The 19752-nt window shown below is 31.8% G+C and overlaps 1 protein-coding gene across 1 annotated transcript in view; it reads left to right on the forward strand.

The window, feature by feature from the left end:
* Positions 1-1790: 1790 nt before the first annotated feature.
* LOC111632486 (pumilio homolog 2-like) overlaps positions 1791-19752 on the forward strand; it is an 81644-nt gene continuing 63682 nt past the window's right edge. Inside the window, exons 1-2 of the mRNA XM_023376904.1 lie at positions 1791-2034; positions 18050-18124. Coding sequence (XP_023232672.1) covers positions 1798-2034; positions 18050-18124 — 312 coding nt within the window. The 5' untranslated portion in view covers positions 1791-1797. The remainder of the gene's footprint in view (positions 2035-18049; positions 18125-19752) is intronic.

Raw genomic sequence — 19752 nt, forward strand, 5'->3', positions numbered from 1 at the left:
TTATTGTTGTCAGACTGCAAGTAGTGTTATTTCTACAAAGTTAATGTTAGAACAGAAAACATGTATTATTAGTATCTTCTAGTACAAGATGTGAGTGATTTTATATTTTATTTCTATAGTATATGTTAAAAACATCAAAATGCAAAGTCAGTCTGAACCTGAATCTTTCTAGCCAAAAATGAATTAAATAAAACTAAACTAATTTTAAAATATAATTTCTTAAGGAGAGAATGCTTTTTGTAATTATTTTAATAAGTGTAATTTGTAACATGAAGATATTTCCATACACTTTCTAAAAAACTTAATAAGTATAATATAACAAAATTTCCCAAAATGTATGTAGGGGGTTTCTTAGTGTTTCAAATTACACTAATTCTAAAAGTAAAAGACTTTAGCATGTTTCGGTATTTTAGTGCCTAATCTGGTAATCTGTTCATTAGTTCAATTTAAAATACTTCATTAGATTAAACTTGTGGTTGAAATAAAATCCAAAGTTGTCTCTATTAGTTTTAGATTAGTAGTTGCATATTTCGGTTAAAGTCCAGATGCGTATACTGTCATGGCAGCTCATCTCTGATTTCAGCAAACAATGGGGACACACGTTCTAACCTAATCTATTCTAATAATTTGATTGGTAATAATTATGGTAATTTATTAGAATAAGTTAGGTTAGGTTAGAACGTGCTTCCCCACTGTTTCCTTTCTTTTGTTTGCTGGAATCAGAGATGAGCTGCCATGACAGTATACGTATCTGGACTTTAACTCATATTTCTATATGTTTACTTTTATTTTATACTTTTTATACTAAAAAATTTTGAATTATTACTTGTCCAAAGATTTAAAGACTGTTTATTTCTTTAATGATTATAATTTGCAAAACAATAATAATAAAATCCAAGCATTAGTGAAAACTTTCTGATATGGATAAAGCATCTTTGAAGGGTTTTTTTATGATTAGAATAGTGAGTTGGAAAAGATGCAAATATGAATTTGATTTTATATTCCTGCATCTGACAGATATTGGAGAATATAATTGTAGTCAAGTCTAAACAGTAATAGTTAGGTAAAATGTGCTTCAATATCTAATTGTTTTAACTACTTTGGGACTCATTTCTCAACTTGTGAGAGAGAGGTGTTTGTGCAGGATATGTATATTTTATGTATTAAAATGTAAAAAACATATTCTTTTTGAAATATTCTGGATATATTGTGTTCATTTGTTGAATAAGCAAACACATGAATGATATAACTGTTTGTATTTAAGTTTTTCCTATAATTATGAAACAAACAAAATACAGTAAATTCTAAAATAAGAAATTTTGACTTTTAGCAAAAATTTTTTTAATCTACAAATGTTTTTTACATACTTAATCAGTCTGTTTGTTTTTTAAATATAAGTCTGTTTTTTAAAATTTAAATATTTTATATATTTTAAAATAAAAAGGAACTTTCAATTGCAATTATTTTGATTTTAATGTATTCCGTTTGAACATTCAAGTAAAATGTATATTGGAATTTTAAGTTGTGACTTGATGAAGACTGATTAAGTATGTCAAAAATGTTTTCAGATTAAATGATTTTTGCTGGAAGTGAAGGTGTCTTTTATTCTAGAAATTATATCTGTTTTGTGAACTTGAAATATTTATTTTGATAGCAAATTATTATACATAGTATTTTAAAATAGTAGAGGAAATACAGATTATATTACACACTTATAGAAAACAAATGTCATTTTGTTTTGCAATACAATTAATTTCATTGTTCTTTCCTGAAATTTTTATAATTGTTATATATGTTATGTCATTTTTTTACAGCATGAATGAAGCATTTTGGGAACTTAACTGTGATGAAATGCTTGCGAACGGACAAATTCAGACAGAGTTGAGCAGTATGTCCTCAACAAGACTTGGAACTTCACGTTCCCAAGATGATGCTATGGTGCGTTATTTCTTCCAAAGACCACAAAACGATCCCTACTTTCAAAGTTACAATAAACAGTCTCATTGGGCTTTGGGTGATGACAGTGTACTTGAAGTAAGTTTTGATTTTTATTTTGTTTTTTTACAAACTTATTCAAAACATTATAAGAAAGAAACAGAAAAAATTACTTTGATTGTAGGTTACATACAGAATATTTTAAGGTAAAAGTTTGCTAATGTATTTGCTTATGAAGCCAGATTTATTTATCAGTTATTAATGTACTGTAAGTGTCAGTTATCAGTACTAAATAATTTGACAGGAGATAGGCAGTTATCCTGCTATCTCTTGTTATATTTAATAATTATAAATAAATAAATTTAAGTTTAGAATATATTCTAAACTTAAATTCTGGAAGAAAAGATTGGTCCAGAGCAAGTTTTAGTCCCATTCCAGGCCAATCTTTTCTTCAACAATATTCTAAAATTAAAAAATAACATGCATGCACCTTATTGTGCAGAGAAAGTAGTGATATAGAAACAGAGCTAATTTAGGTGTTTTAGTTGTTTGTATAGACTGGATTCAAATCCCGGGCAACTCAAGGGTGGGAGAGTTGCAAGGAGACAGCAGAGTGGTGAAGAGGGCCTCCCAAATGTACACCAAATTTCGTTCCTCACAGCACCTGAGCATCACACAATCCCAAAGTGGGATGTGGTGGTGCTGCACAACCATCTTAGATGGTACGGTGTCTCAGCTGCCCCCTGCGACAGAATGTTGGTGCTCTGTTATGTGGCTGGATAACATCCTGGTGGTCGCCCCTATATAGTGGTTGTGTGCCGCAGACATTGGGTTTTTCTAACGGAATAGAATATACGCCTGACTTTTCTATGATCAAAACTGCATACCTGTCGTTACATAAAAGCCTTCTCAGACTGGGGTGTGGGGTGATGGTTAAAAGTAAGGCATTTTGCCTAAAAATATGGCAAATCCGTGGTGTGAGGCAGCCATAAAACAGCAGAGGTGGGCAGACTACTGTCCAGTCCCTTGGGCTACGTAAGGTAGGTGGAATACATCTACAGTAGAGCGTCGTTTATCCAAATCAATTGGGGACTGGGGTTGTTTGGAAAATTGATATTTCGGATAACCGATTATGTGCAAAAAAATATATTAACCCAGGGGTGGCCAACTGTTGTGTACATAAGATCTACTTTTTATCTTAAAAATGTGTCACAATCGACTCGTTGTCGTAGGCATAGTCTAAGTCAGGGATGGGCATTCTGCGGCCCGAGTCGCATAAAATGTGTATAAATACATCAATTTCCTAGCTTAAGAAGTATGCAGCAAAAATTCAAATGTTATTTTCTACAACTTATGTGTGTGAATAGTTTTTCCTGCAATGAATTTAGTAAAAATTAAAACGAGAAACCGGCTAACAGATTTACCTCGAAACTAATTTAAAACTAGCAGTGACTAATATTTAATCAAATATTTTCGATACATTATGTTTACATCAGTTCTAGAAGCTAAATTAAGTATACCTATTTTATTTTATAATTATATATGAATAAATAATTGTGATTTACCAGCATTTTCCCCCCTTTTTTATCTTGTATGTGGCCGGCGTTAGTTCAAAAGTTTTGAAATGTGACCCTTACACAAAAAAAGGTTGCCCATCCCTGGTCTAAGTGGCGAGAGGGAGGGAGGTGTGAAATACATACTAAGTCTAGATAGAAAAGAAAAGCCACAATTTAATTTAAAACACGAAGAAAAGGTACTTACATTTTAAATAGAAGAAAAAATGAAACTCAACGTTGTCACTTTCGGGGACCACCACTTCACCCTTTTTCTCTTTACTGTGTCCCGACCTACTCTCTCTGTCCCTTCTTTTTTTCGGTTTTACGACCCTTTGTCTACATTTCTTATTTCTCTTTTACAACTGTACGCAAATGGGTTGCACGTGGACCGACAAAACCGCATCTGAGGGAGAACGAGAAGGTCTGATATCATTATAGTTGCATTTGTGCATTTCGTTCACGCGTTGCGTTCGGTTACAACTTACAAATGTAACACATTAAGTCAAGACCTCGCAAGCGATCGACCAAAATTGGTTTTGCGATCGACTTGTTGGCCACCCCTGTATTAACCTATCCCATGTTGAAATTTTTCTCTGTTGCGTGTCGCTTCACATTGAATTTTCGTTGATGTTAAGCCTAACGAAGACTATTGTATCGTTAAAAATTATTTTTTTATTTTGTACAAACAAAATAAATATATTGAAAAATATAAAAACAATAAAAAATTATACTTCAGAAGTTAATTTAGTATCAAAAATGTAAAATATTTGAGTAGCCCATTACATAGCCAAAGATTGCAGCGCCACAGCACTGGCGAAAATTTAAATTTGCCGACTGAATTCTTTCGGATAATTGACTTTCGGATAAACGATGCTCTACTGTATATCCTAAACAGATTTAAAAGATCAAAGAGATCTTTTAACTCTGTTTAGGATATAGTTGTCTGTATTTGGTGGAGCCATATCGTGCTGCACATATCACTGTGCAGATGATCTCCAATTCAAAGTTGGTAAGATGTTGTGTGGAAGGCACCAAAAAGGCCCTTCTGATTAAAGGGGCAATGGCTGCATTAATATACTGTAGTGGCTTAAATGCTGTATTACAAATTTTGAATTGGAGATCATCCGCACAGTGATATGTGCAGCAGGATGTGGCTCCACCAAATACAACTATATCCTAAACAGAGTTAAGATACCTTTTTCCACCTACTACCTTACATAGACCAAGGGACTGGACAGTAGTCTGACCATCTCTGCTGTTTTATGGCTGCCTCACACCACGGATTTGCCATATTTTTATGCAAAATGCCTTACTTTTAACCATCACCTCACACCCCAGTCTGAGAAGGCTTTTATGTAACGACAGGTATGCAGTTTTGATCATAGAAAAGTCGGGCGTATATTCTATTCCGTTGGAAAACCCAATGTCTGGGGCACACAACCACTATATAGGGGCGACCACCAGGATGTTATCCAGCCACATAACAGAGCACCAACATTCTGTTGCAGGGGCAGCTGAGACACCGTACCATCTAAGATGGTTGTGCAGCACCACCACATCCCACTTTGGGATTGTGTGATGCTCAGGTGCTGTGAGAAACGAAATTTGGTGTACATTTGGGAGGCCCTCTTCACCACTCTACTGTCTCCTTGCAACTCTCCCACCCTTGAGTTGCTCGGGATTTGAATCCAGTCTATACAAACAACTAAAACACCTGCATTAGCTCTGTTTCTATATCACTACTTTCTCTGCACAATAAGGTGCATGCATGATGTTATTTTTTATTTTTAAACCTTTTGTTAAAAACGGCTGAGTGCCATTTCTATTTCCTGTGCTGTAAGATGTGTGAGCGATGATGATACACAAATTTAAATTCTAAAACTAAATTTGTTTACTTGTTTATAATTAAGTTTAACAAGAGATGGTGGATGGCTGACTACCTCCTGCCAAATTATTTAGTAAATATTTAACATTAACAGCTGATAAAACGAATCCAGTTGTTTGATATTTGATTAAGTATTGGATTAGTTGTATTTTTGAATTGTATTCACATTATATTTTATATTAGAGAGATTGCAGCCATCGTATTCAGCCTAAAACATGAACAATGAACTGTCGAGCGCCGCCACCTGGCAATTCTGAACAGTCGATAATGGCAGTTGCTATGTCTAGCATGGCGAGTAGATGATCGGCTTAAACTTTTTCATTTTTTTGTGTTTGGGGTTAAAATTATGACCTATTTTATTAAAATAATGATTATTTAAGCAGTTATGAATAATAATGTAAATAAACAGACAATTTTAATCCAGAAATTATTTAATAATTCAATTTTTTAGCAAGTGATAATTTACATATATTTGCCTTCGTAATAGCTTATCTTACGGTAGGTTTGTTCTTCCATGGCATCTTCTACCATCAACTGCTTTCGAATTTACATAAGCCACTATGTCCCTTGACAAAAGTATGAGTTAGTCCTATTGTCCAATCATAAGGTAGGAGACACCATGCTAATTAAAAATAATTATTTAGTGTTATTAAACATCCAATAAATACTTTAAAATAGTTTAATTTATTTATTTACCTTCGCTGGTATCCCTCAATGTAAAATGTATCTGCCATTTTTTCAACAAATTTCCCTTGAGTCAATGTGCAGCGTTCACTGAGTCATGTGATGTGAAGGTGTGCCAGAGCGATTTTTTTCTTGGAGTTAAAATGCAAACTATGTACCAGTAATGTTTGAACTTGTGCGGCAACCTTTCTATTTATTTATAGACCAGCAGATGAGTCCAGCGTTGCCCAGGCAAAAAACAACAACAAAGATTAAGATTATTAGATTATTTCGTACTTCTAATCCTTCTATACTAGTAGCCCGGGATGCCCCCTAGTGGGTGTTCTATCAGCAGCAGTGTCATTCCATGGTATAAATAATAAATTTCTATTACAAATAAAAATAATAATATACTGAATTTTTCATGTCTTACCCTACTAAAATGCAGCCAAAAAATGCATAAAATTGCATCAAATAATAATATAGTGAATTTGTTGTTAATTTAAATAATAGCTAGGGCACCCCTAATGGTCATTTTTGGCATACAGTGACAGAAAGAAAGAATCTGGTTTTTCAGCTTTATATGGTAGATATATATAATTTATGAATATGTTTTATCTCTATGCCATCAATTTTGACTTTTTTATTTGTATTATTTTATTTTTATCAATTTGTTTAAAGTTGTGAAAAGGGAAATTCTGTCAAACTTGTCTCTTTTAGCATCTTGCATTTGATCTTCTATCAAAAATTTCTGAAAGTTATTTCTTAAGTTACTCATATCCTTTCAATGATTTTTGGCATTCTTCCCAAAATGGTTTTATCTGGTCAGTTGACTAAATATTTACTTCAACTAGTTAAAAATATTAATTAAAATAAAATTTAACCAATCCTTTTACAACTGATAACTAGAACTAGGAATTAGTATGAAATTGAGTATTATAGTATAGGTATACCTTCCCTTACGTCGGCAATTAGTTCCAGGAGAGGCAGCTTAAGTCAAAAAACGACGTAAGTCAAATTTGCTTGTCTCTGAATTTACTTGTCACTAGGCTAAACCACAAATAACCATTTCCAGTTTTGTATTTTATTTATAAATGCATTTTCAATAATATATGGTTAATAAGAATCTAGTTTAAGCTTACAAACAAATAAAGTTTAGTTTTTAATATAGTACAGGAAAAAAGTACTCTAAATTTACAAATACATGTACAGTACATACAGTACATATTAGGTTGTTCAATAAGTTTTGTCGTTTGATAAGAGGTGGCGCTATTAGGATCGTCACTTTATTTCTCTATAAACAGTACTACTATTTCATAAACATGTGTCAAGTTTCAAGTAGATTTGTCAACTCATTGTATATTTGCAGCTGTTCAAAGTTGACTTGTCACTGTATTTTTTTACAATGGAAAAAATTGAATATCGTGCAGTGATAAAATTCTTATTTTTGGAAGGTGTAGTACCAAAACAAATTCATGAACGATTGTTAAAAGTGTATAAGGACTCTTCACCTTCAATCAGAACAGTAGAAAGATGGGTTGCTGGATTTAAACGTGGTCGTACGAGTGTTGAAGACGATCCATGTGAAGGACGTCCAAAAAGTGCATCATCACCAGAAATCATAGCAAAAATACAGCATATGGTTTTATAAGATCATTGATTAACCAAGAGAGATTTAGTAGAAGCCCTAGGAATTTCATTAGGCAGTGTGAGCAATATTTTGGCCGAAGTTTTGGGTTATAGAAAGCTGTGTGCACAATGGGTGTCGCATTCTCTAACTATGGAACAAAAACACATTAGAATGCAACTTTCTCAGCAACATTTGGAGCGTTTTAGAAAGGATAAAAAGGATTTTGTGCGTCGCTTCATCATTATGGATGAGACTTGGGTCTACCACCATGATCCTGAATCAAAACAAGAGGCTAAGGAGTGATGTGAACCTGGTACTTCGGCTCCGAAGCGAGTTAGGGTCCATAAATCGGCCAAGAAGGTGTTAGCATCAGTTTTTTGGGATGCTAAAGGAATTTTGTTTGTGAATTACCTCCAAACTGGTAAAACAGGTTACAATAATAATCTGATTATTATTATTGACTCCTTATTATTGTAACCTTTTGGACCAGCTGGATGTAAAAATTCATGAGAAAAGACCTGGTTTAAAAAAAGAAAGAAATAATTTTTCATCAAGACAACGCACCTTCTCACACAGCTCAAAAAACCATTGCGAAAATCAGTAAATTAAAATACGAATTGTTGCAACATCCTCCCTATTCACCAGATTTAGCTCCCTCTGACTTCTGGCTGTTCTCACATCTCAAAAAATTCATGCTTGGGAAACGATTTTCATCGAACAAAGAGGTAATAGCAGCCGTGGAAGCGTATTTCGACAGTCTTCCGGATTCTCACTTTAGGGATGGAATCCATAAATTAGAAGATCACTGGAACAAGTATATTGAAGTTCAGGGAGATTATATTGGAATAATAAAATGTATTTCAAACCATAAAATCGTGGTTTTCTTATCGAACTACAAAACTTATTGAACAACCTGGTACTTGTAAATATACATGCTTACAATTTGGCGATGTTTACAGTACTTTGTGGACTCTTTATTTGTGAATATGCTCTAAGATGTTATAAAATAAGATGATTTTGTAAGGTTAATAACAAATACAGTTATTAAAATTATTTTGCGAAAGTAAAAAATAAACTAATTTATGCTATACAGTCGACCCCCGTATAAGATCATTGATTATTCCGTTTTATATGAATTCCATGTTGTACAAGTCACTTAAATTTTACAAATATGTGAGCCGTTTACAGCCCGGTACACGTATTTGTAAAATCTAAGTGACTCGTATAACATTTAATTCATATAAAACGGAATAATCAATGATCTTATACGGGGGTCGACTGTATTTACTAATAACGAGTGGCACTGACAACAACACCAAACAGATATTGGAACTACCCTTGAAAATGCCAATATTGAGCTGTTAAAGACCACTAAATATAGCAGTCTTTAACAGCTTAATATTGGCATTTTCAATGGTAGTTCCAATATCTGTTTGGTGTTGTTGTCAGTTCCACTCGTTATTAGTAAATTTAACATAAATTAGTTTATTTTCTACTATCGCAAAGTAATTTTGGTGACAACACAGAATCACAGATGTTTTCGAATTTTGTTCTCTACGATTTATGATGATTATATTAATATTTACTATAAATGTATGTATTTTAATATATTTTTATGTGCTTTTAACACTTTTCTAGTGATATTACGATTTCAATATTTGTGGCAGATAAACATAAATTCAAATAAAATGACTTAAACTTGATTTTTATTTTTTTGACAAATGACATATAATTGAGAATGACGTAACTTGAGGTATATCTGTATTGGTATTGTTTTTATTGTCGTTAAGTGGAGTTCATACAGATACTGCAGTAGCAATCAGCTAATATTGCAGGTTGACATTTGAAAATTTTTTCCCTGAGGAGATTGCTAATATTTAATTTGTTATTTATAGAAAATGCATGATTATTCTTGATTAATTTTAAATTTGAAAGATTAATGCCATGTGATTAATACTTGGAGCACTGTTGTCAATTATTTTCAATAAAATGACATTTTATCAATGTTGAAATCTGGTAATTTACATTCAGTTCACTTTCACTGACTTAATTTACATATTTATGCAAAGAAATAGTCAATATTTATTTAAAAATGGATTTTTACATCTATTATGCCACTTTCACATTGCCAGTGATTCAATACAAAACAACAAAAACAATAAGTTTTTGTTGGTGATTGGCTATCAAAAGAACTTTTATGTTTAGTCTAATGTATGATTACCATCTATCATTTATCATTATCAGATGTTTACAAGTTGACTGTGGTTCAACATTCTGTCAAATCAGTAGGAGTGTAGCTGGTAAGAGTAAAAATTCATGAATATCAATATTCATTGCACAGACTGGAAAAGAAATTGATTGTATTGTACAGCTAGAATATTCCTTGTACTAATTGAAGTGAATAAGACTATCACTGTATTTATTAACTCATAGTTACTGCTTATTTTAATGATGTGTGTTCAAAATAGGTTTGAAAATTTTCATATCGTAATTGATTTTCATTTCTTTTTTAATACAGTTTTTATGTTGCTTTCTGCTTTTTAAATTTTCAACAGAAATTTTTGATATTAACGTAAATATATATATAAAATTTTTTTCTTAAAGCATTTTCTTAAAATATTTTGTAAGTATATATTATATACTTTATTCCAATGATTTTGTGATTTTAAGTGTGAAAGCAAGCTTTTATCTTTGATGATGACATATATTCATGTGACTTGATTCAATAACAACATAAAACCATATGTTTTCAACATGATTCAGTAGCAACATAAATCCAGTATTTCACACCATCAATGGCAATGTAAAAATAACATTAGATATTAAATGTTTCAAAATTGGTCATATGTTTTCCATTTATAAGTTTTGTGATGCACTTCATTTTAGTAGTGAAGCAGTGGAGATCATTTTTGTGATTGTTACCATAACAGTAAAGTTGTACAGTAGTACCTCAGGATACGAACGCTCCAGCATACGAAATTTTCAGGATATGACATGAAACTCGAACATATTTTTGCTCCACGGTACGAACAAAAACTCACCATATGATGTTACATTAGTTTGCAGTGCCATTTTTTATTCACTTCTGTTCATTGATTTCAGTCCGCGTGTTTGCTTTGTTTTGGAAGGATCTCGCTGGATAAAGGAAATCTTGAGGTATTATCAGAAAGTGACTGATTTTATTGAAAAGAAACATCCCGAAAAGGTTCACACTGGCCGTATTGCTGCTCAGAGTAATGACATTTGCCTAAGTCATTTTAGAAACATTTTAAAAAGTAGGCAAAGCCAAGCCTCTTTGGATAGATATTTTACCAAGTGACCTCTACCCAGTGAAAGTGCTGATAGAAGTGAAGGAAAGAAAGCAAAAAGCAGTGAATAAAAAAAAAATATATATATATATAAAACAACACTAACTTTTTTTTAATCTTTTCTAAGTTATTTTTAAGTTATTGTTACATTATGTTATGTAAGTTAAGTTTTAGTATCATTTCCCTTCATCTTTTCTGCCACCAGTTTACACCTCCACTGTTGTCTATCCTCAAAGGTAAAGTGCAAATAAAACTACATTTTTTTTTTAATCAATTATTATTCTATTAAGATTATTTATACATTTACAACTACAAAATGCATTTTTCAGTGTTTCCTTACTAAAGTTATTTTTTTTTTCAATGTACTACTTAGCTTTAATTTGAGTGTGTTTTTTGTGTTGGAACGGATTATTTCGTTTTACATGTAATCGTATGGGAAAAAATGATTCACCTTACGACATTTTCATGATACGATCTCAGTTTCGGAAAGGATTAATTTCATATCCTGAGGTACTACTGTACTATCAATTTTTTATTTTTCCTATTTATTTGCAATTTAATGACATAAATTTTTTGCTAGTATAACTAGTTTATGTATTTTGATTCTTACCTTGTGAGATTTAAATAAATTCTTTGATATTGTGATTCATTGTACATTTTTCATCCTTTTATAATTGCACAGAAATTCTTAGGAGCTGCTACTAAATTTGTTTGAAAATAGACTCAAAATGTATTAGATTTGTTTGTAGAAATGGGCTGGCAGAATTACATTTTAATAAAATATAAAATTCATCTGGATACGAGTCCAAGTTTACTTGCCATGTCTAATCACCAGGAACAACTATTTCCATTGCAGAGACAACCTTATTCGTGCAGAGGCATAGCCTCTAAAGAAAGGTTGTCTCTGCAATGGAAATAGTTGTTCCTGGTGATTAGACATGGCAAGTAAACTTGGACTCGTATCCAGATGAATTTTATATTTTATTAAAATGTATTAGATTGTTAAAATGTATTTGTAATCAATTATATTTTACATGTTGACATGAATACTGTTAACTGATAAAATTGATTTTATGGTCTTGAGTATTAAATTTATACCACACCTATAAAAAAAAAGCACAGTTCAATCAACCATGATTATCAAAAATTGTTTAATATGACATATTTTTATCCTTATTTTGCATGATCGCCTTTGCCACATATGTAAATTGAATTCAGAATAACAAACTGAAATATTTTTAAAATAGAAAATTTACAAAAGTATTTTGCTGATTGTAAAATTAAGACTTTATTTTAAAGCAAATACTTATGTATACATGCTATGGTATTATTAATTAAGGAAAGTAACTACTATGAATTTTCCATACACAAAACTGAAAAATAATTTTAAAAATTTAGATTGTTGTTATGTCTGGTTTTAGTAAAAGAATTAGAATTTATATACAAAACTAGCTTACCCGTTGCGCATTGCTGCGATCTCAGAAGAAAGGAAATTCAAGCAAACTCGTTATGATAAAATTCAATTTACATTTTATCATTTTTATTGAAACTTATTATTATTATTCATTTTCATCGAAAAAACATTTCAAAGTGTCGTGTCAATTTTATTTATTTATTGGAGTGCTTTGTCGATACACGATATTTCTTGTTTTTTCGTCTGGTGCGTACATGAATAAATCAGAAGGTTTTCCAATGCGTGAGCCGGCCACATACAGTTGTCCATGCGAGAACCACGGATTCTCCAAATTTAGCTCATACACTTGAAGCGATTGTCAGAAGCGTAATATTCCCCATTTTTATATATATATATTTTAATCCTTTATAATTTTAATTATTTAATTGCTCCTTTCTCTCTTCCTTGGCATGTTGTGAAATTTCTCATAGTTGGATAATAAACCGTCTTATTGTAATTTTTCTTTTTAAATTATTTTGAGTCAATATTAAAATTTGGAAAAGGGGGATACCTAGATCGGTAAAATACGCGAATTTCTTCCTACAACTTCGGTTATTGTTCGGGGTACAATTAAAATTTTAACGAAGTTTGAGCGAATACATAATTAGCAAAAAAAAGTTGAAATAAAGTGATTAAACAAAAATTATTACAAATATCGTAAATAACAGTTCACAAATGCATATACAGTAGAGCCTCGATTATCCGACTCAATTGGGGACTGGGGTTGGTCGGATAATTGATAAGTCGGATAACCGAAAAGTATGAAAAAATCCATTATTAGTGTAGTATATTATTATATCCCATGTAATTAGTATATTAGTATATCGCTATTAATCTATTTTGAGTTGATTTTTCATTGATGTTAAGCCTAACAAAAATTTTTTAAAATAATAATCGTCACTATTATATCGTTAAAAATTAGAAAATTAAGCCACGTTTAAATACTGGCGCCCTTTCATGGTTGAATGAGTGTTGCCAGCTAAAACAGCTAAAAATACTATTAAAGTAGCCAAGACATAGCCAAATATTGTAGCGCCACATCACTAGCGGACATTTGAAATTTGCCGACTAGGACGGTCGGTTAACCGAGGTGTCAGTTAATCAGGGGGTCGGATAATCTAGGCTCTACTGTATAGAGATATTTTTTGAAGGGGGGAAATGGTCTTCACAATTTGAAATCGATCGAACACACAGTGCTCGAATGCTTGTCTAAACGTGCGCCGTCTATCATAGTATAAATGCCAGAAACCTTTGCGGGAGTATATTAAAAAACTTCCCAAAGTTTTATGGCAATTGTACTATGCCACAAACCTTTGCGGGAGTATATTAAACAACTTCCCAAAGTTTCATGGCAATCAGATAAACGGTGTGGTAATGCATGAAGGACACACACACACACACACTCACACACACTCATTCATTCATTTTTATATATATAGATGACCACTGTATTCCTTTTTTGTGTGTTCATGAAAACCAAACACTATGTGCTTGGAAATTACTATATTTTTGTACAGATTACTCCTGGGGATTATCTACATTTGGAAATAGTACGAGTTATGCAATGAAATGAGTTATATATTGATTTTAAATTGCAGTTATGAACTTATCATACTGCTTTTTTTTGTCTAAAGCCATTAAGAGCATTGTTAGAAAATATGAAATGTGAAATGCTGTGAATTGCCTGGAATTGATTGTGATATAGTGGAACACTGGATGTTAAGCTTTCTTCCATTATTATTGGTTAGTTTCCAAGAAATATTTTGAACAAAGATGAAACAAGATTGTTTTTTTGTACTCACTTGGACATAATTTTGTGCTTCAAGATTGGATCATGTTCTGGTATCAAAATAGCAAAAATAATGACTAATAATTGTTATGTATGAATATGAGTGAGGATACAAGAAACTCGGATCGTATACTTAACACCTTTTATTACAATTATTTTCAGAAATTGTTTTATTTTTACTAATGTTTTCAACCTAGTTATGCTTCCATCTTGTACTAGACATAATAATTATAATAAATTAATTCAGTTTTCCTGGAAGAAAAGAATTGGCCTGGAATGGGACCACTCTTATCTACCATGCAGATGCATTGCCAGTGCACTAACCAGATTTCCAAGAAATCTTTCCAGAACTATCAATTTAGTTTTAATCACATAGCCATACTATAGCTCAATAATTCAGCAATTATTTGTTTTATTTCCTCGTTATTCCATTATTTAACTCGGGTCACCAAACTATGGCCTGCAGGCCAGATCTGGCTCACAAGGTCAGTTCATCCAGCTTGCAGTTGCATTGTGCCATGAATGAGTTAAAATATAATTATTTATATGGAAAAATCACAGATTGTAGATGAACTCATCATGTAGAAAAAATTAAAATAAGTGTAAGTAAAGATGCCAAAATTGGTCCCACTGACAGTAATATAATAATTAGAAAAATCAGTGAAATAAAAAATTCAGCAACTTTGGATATCAGAGTGCTTTTTGTGTAATTACCTGCAATGAAGTTTCTAATGAAAGCAATTACAAGCTTGTTGCAGCGATTGTGTTTGTGTATTAATAAATAAATATATTGGTTGTCTTTATTTTTTGTGTATTCAGTATACTGTATTGAACAAAATGGTTATGCCTCCCATGTTTGTCATTCTCTCAGTTATCTGGCCCACTATGAAAAAAGTTTGGTGACTCCTGATTTAACTATTCAATGATAACATTGTCCCTCGAAGTGGGTTTCTGTCTGTGGTGAGAGATGGTTTAGTAACTCTTCTTTATCATCTCTGAGATCGGAATACCCGCTCATGCGTTTGCCATGCATAGTGACCCTTATGACAAAAAGGGGAATCCTGGCATTTGATGGGCAATACACTATTTTGGCCCTTGCTTCATATAAATGTAGACATTTGAGTCTACATTTATACGAAGCAAGTGCCAAAATAGCTCCATTTGAGTCAATCATCTGGTCATTGAGTTATTTATGATTTCTGTTCAGAGTTAACTGATTGATACAGATCTGGCAGGTGTATGTCCCTGCTTGGTAGTTTTGACAAAAAAGTTTTTTACTGCATTGTGATGTAGTAGTTTTTTTTTACTGCATTGTGATGGTAGTTTTTTTTTACTGCATTGTGATGGTATAGCTCTTGGGAAACACTGATGTGACAATCTATGGCAGAAGTGGCAAACCTATGGCAAGTGTGCTCAAAGTGGCATGTACGGAGAAATGTGGCACGTATTATATCATATGATTTTGATTTATTATTGTCTTCTTTAATCATCCTTTCAGTTTATCACCCAATCTTCCTTTTTTCAATCAGCTTTTTTTACGTTTATTCTAATTAAAGCATATTTGTTTAATTTATTTAAATATCATTATTTGAAATCAAACTTTGGCATGCATTAACATCTTTAAAGCTAGTATGCTTACTAAATGGCACACAGGCTCTAAAAGGTTTGCCACCCCTGGTGTATGTGAATCTCTCATGTGACAGTATTCCCTTGTCGGGCTCCACGGTAGGTGGGGTTATTGGGCGCTGAATATCTTTATTTTAATTGTGGATTCCAAAAATACAAAATGATTGAACAGACCAACCATCTCAAAACAACAACAGCATTTCTAGTCAGCAGCCTACTTGATAGTGCATGAAACTGGAGAAAAACCTCTAAGTTTTTTTCTTTTCTGATTCAAAAGTTGTTTGAATCAACTATTGGTCACCCAAAACAGGTTCAAAAGCTACAATCAGGAGACTTCCTGATACAGGTTCAAACACACAATGGATTATAAAACAATTTAATGGAACTGTTGTGGTTTTCTCAACAACTTCTCTGATATTAAATATCTAACATCAACCATTTCATCTCTCTGTGTGATACTCCAGGAAACACATTTGAAACAATATCTTTAAGAGGATTTCATCTTCATCACAAGATGATGATAGCCACAACCGTGCCAGTGGCAGTGTGGCTATACTGGTTTCAAATCATATCCCATTCTTCCCAGTACAAATAACCACAAACTTATAAGCAGTAGCAGTTAGAATTTCATTACTGTCACAGTTTGTTCTATATAACTGTTACCAGATGTCAGAGTCAACCAGGATGAATTGGATACATTGTTTAAACAGCTACCCCTACTTGGAGATTTCAGTGGCCACAATCCAATTGGGGCAGTCCTGATGTCAGTTGTTGAGGCAGATCCATTGAAAAATTTATAGGCAATTAACAATTGTATTCATTTAATACTGGAGAGGTGACATACGTCCATGCCCCAACAAGAACATTCATCTCAATTGATTTGTCATTGGGAATTCCTAACTTGTTTTCAGCATTTTCATGGGAGATTAGATCTTATCCACTTTCCAGTGAGTTCTTTACAATATTTCTAAAATATCTAGGTTGACAAAGCTATGAAACAGCTCATCCACCACACTAGAAACTAGATAAAGCTAATTGTACCAAATTCTCTTTATTGGACCAAATCATTTTCACCTTGGATGATTTGGTTAACATTCCTGATATCAGTGATGCAGTCGAAGCTACCACTTCTCATATTATTCAGGCAGCTGAAAGAACAATGGGGAAAGCATCAACTAGCTATCCTAATCAAAAACATGGTGAAACCAGGATTTTGGGGCATACAAATAACAAAAGAAAGCATGGGGAATTTTTAGAATATTCCCTACTGCTAGCAATTTAATTACATTTCAAAAACAAAGGCAAATTCCAGGAGGATAAGGAGACAAAGACAAAGGGATTCTTGGAGGAAGTATGTATTTAATATTACATCCTCCACTAGCTCAAATGCAGTCTGAGATAAAATGAATGGAAAATATGCATCTCACTCTCTTCATGTTGGAAGATAATGAGCAAAATTAGTGTCATACAAGGTATTGCTGATTTGTTAGGTACAATTTTTTCTACAGCATCCAGAAATATAATGTACTCAATCGATTTAAAAGGTTATAAAAACTCGCATGGAAAAATAAGTTTTAAATTTTGATTCTTTATCCAGTGAAGAATACAATGTGTCATTCAATTGAACACTGCTTTAGATTCAGATAAAATCTACTACAGCATGATTAAAAATCTGTCATACAATTCCCTTTCTAACCTTCTGAGTCAAACAGAATATGAACAAAGCATGCTTTTCCTGACTCTTGGGACTGTTCATAATTATTTCTATTCCCAAACGTGGTAAAGACCAGAAGAGTCTGACTAATTATAGATCAATATCTCTGACAAGTTACCTTTGCAAAGTTTTTGAGAGAATGATAAACAATGTTTGACATTTCTCCTAGAGAAAATAATTACTTTTCACCACATCAGAGTGGATTTCGTAGGAACAGAAGTACCACGGACAATTTAATAAACCTTGAAACATTATCTGTGAAGCATTTGTACAATGACAACACTTAAGTGTCTGTGTTTTTGTTGTTTAAATGCATTAAATTCAGATCATATAAAGAATTTTAAATGAATAGATTAAGATGATAAATTTATAAAAAGTGAAATTTTAAAGACAATCTGTTCTTATTTTGTTTTCATTCTTTCAAAGCTCTAATGATGTATTATATTTATTTTTTTTATTTGTGTTATCTAATTTATTGTTATTTTGACAGGTTCGTGGAAATGAAACAGCAGAATTGGAAAGCGGATTTCAAGCTTTAGCATTGGAAGCAGGGCATCCATTACAGGTGAGAAATAATAATAGTAATAATCTCAAAGTATATATTAGATTTATTATTATTGTAACATTTGCTTATAGCTCACTAAATAAAAATGTTGTTAGAAGTATACTTATAATTTTGTAATTTATAACAGATAGATAATTATTATAAATTTATCAGTTTTTACTTTCCCTGCTGTTGTACAAAGGGAAAGTATGTTAATCCAGCAAAAAATGACCTTCAGATTTTTAAAGTTTTGGACTAAGACACCTTGAAACATTGAGAAATGCAAAAAATTTGGGGTAATTTCTGTATGTATGGACATTAGTGTGTGTGTAAGTGGGGAAACAATTTTGTTCACTCTGTTTGAAGCTTAATAACTCCTGTGCTTTTTGTCAAAATTTTGAAATTTTGCAGGGAAGTTTGTTTAAGTTTTTAAAATAAAATATCATAACAGATGGCAGTACCAAAATTTTAAATGTTTTCAAGGAAGTTGAGCATCCTGTTACTGGTTTATTTATAAAGTGCTAACAATTTTATTTCTATTATTTTGTAAATGTACTTTTGTCGTAACATTAGAGAAATGCAGAAAAGTATTATAGATTAATGGAATTTCACAGCATTTTATTTAAAATTGAAAGTAGAAGTCTAAAATATAAATGAACAACTGTTTAAAATAAATCTGAATACATAATTATTTATCAACTGATTGCTACATATTTAAAATGCTATTGTGTCAATGTTTAAATTTGTTCAGAAAGTGAAAGAAATTGTAAAAATGTTCATCTACTATTTAATTTGGGTTTTTTTAACTAGCAGAATTTTCACACTTTTAAATTATAGTAATGTTTTAGTTGAAGCTTCTTGTCCTTTAATTGTTGTCTTTAAATCATACTAGAAATTCTCATGTCAAGTATGATGGACTATTTTCTATGAGAAAGTAGAGGTTGAAAAATTGAAAAAAATATGATGTCAAGAAATTCAAAAGTAATAACCAATATTTCTACAAGTTCAATAGCTTATACTATCCGTCGGAACATAATTGAAGCATGATAATACATTTTAAATAACAGGCTCATTAGATCGTTACTTTTGATTGGATAATAGAATGTCACGTGGTCACTGGAAAGATTTTTTTAAAAATTTGTTATAGAAATATCTATGCAATACAACTAACTTTTAAGTCCAAGTAGACAATATACACACAGAAATTTAAAAAGTAAGGACAAAGAGGTAAAAAGAATCAACTTAAGGGAAATTCCGTTGTCAAACATGAACTAAATGAGGTCACTGATTTCACTGCAACGTAAGTGCAATCAACAATCTGAAATCAATAAGACATTTTTTCTGTAGCTAGTATTTCTACAAAATAAGTAGCCTGTACTTTCCATCAGAATATAAAACGAATATAACCAATTAATTTGCAATAAATAACTATGATCATCATTGGCTTTTCCATTATAATTACAGAATCATCACATATCTTTTCAATTTTTTATTTAAACAACATAAAATTATCCAGAATGTATTTCAGCCTGTTGAAAAGTATTTCAGTCAGGTAACTTACATATACATTTGACATTATGGTGTTATAAATAAACATCTATAAATTAATTCGATGAAGTAAAAAATGCAACATTTATAAAAATCGACAA

Source organism: Centruroides sculpturatus, unplaced genomic scaffold (assembly GCF_000671375.1).
Source record: "Centruroides sculpturatus isolate CEXI.00-Female unplaced genomic scaffold, Cexi_2.0 scaffold635, whole genome shotgun sequence".
In the NCBI taxonomy this organism is placed as follows: domain Eukaryota; kingdom Metazoa; phylum Arthropoda; class Arachnida; order Scorpiones; family Buthidae; genus Centruroides; species Centruroides sculpturatus.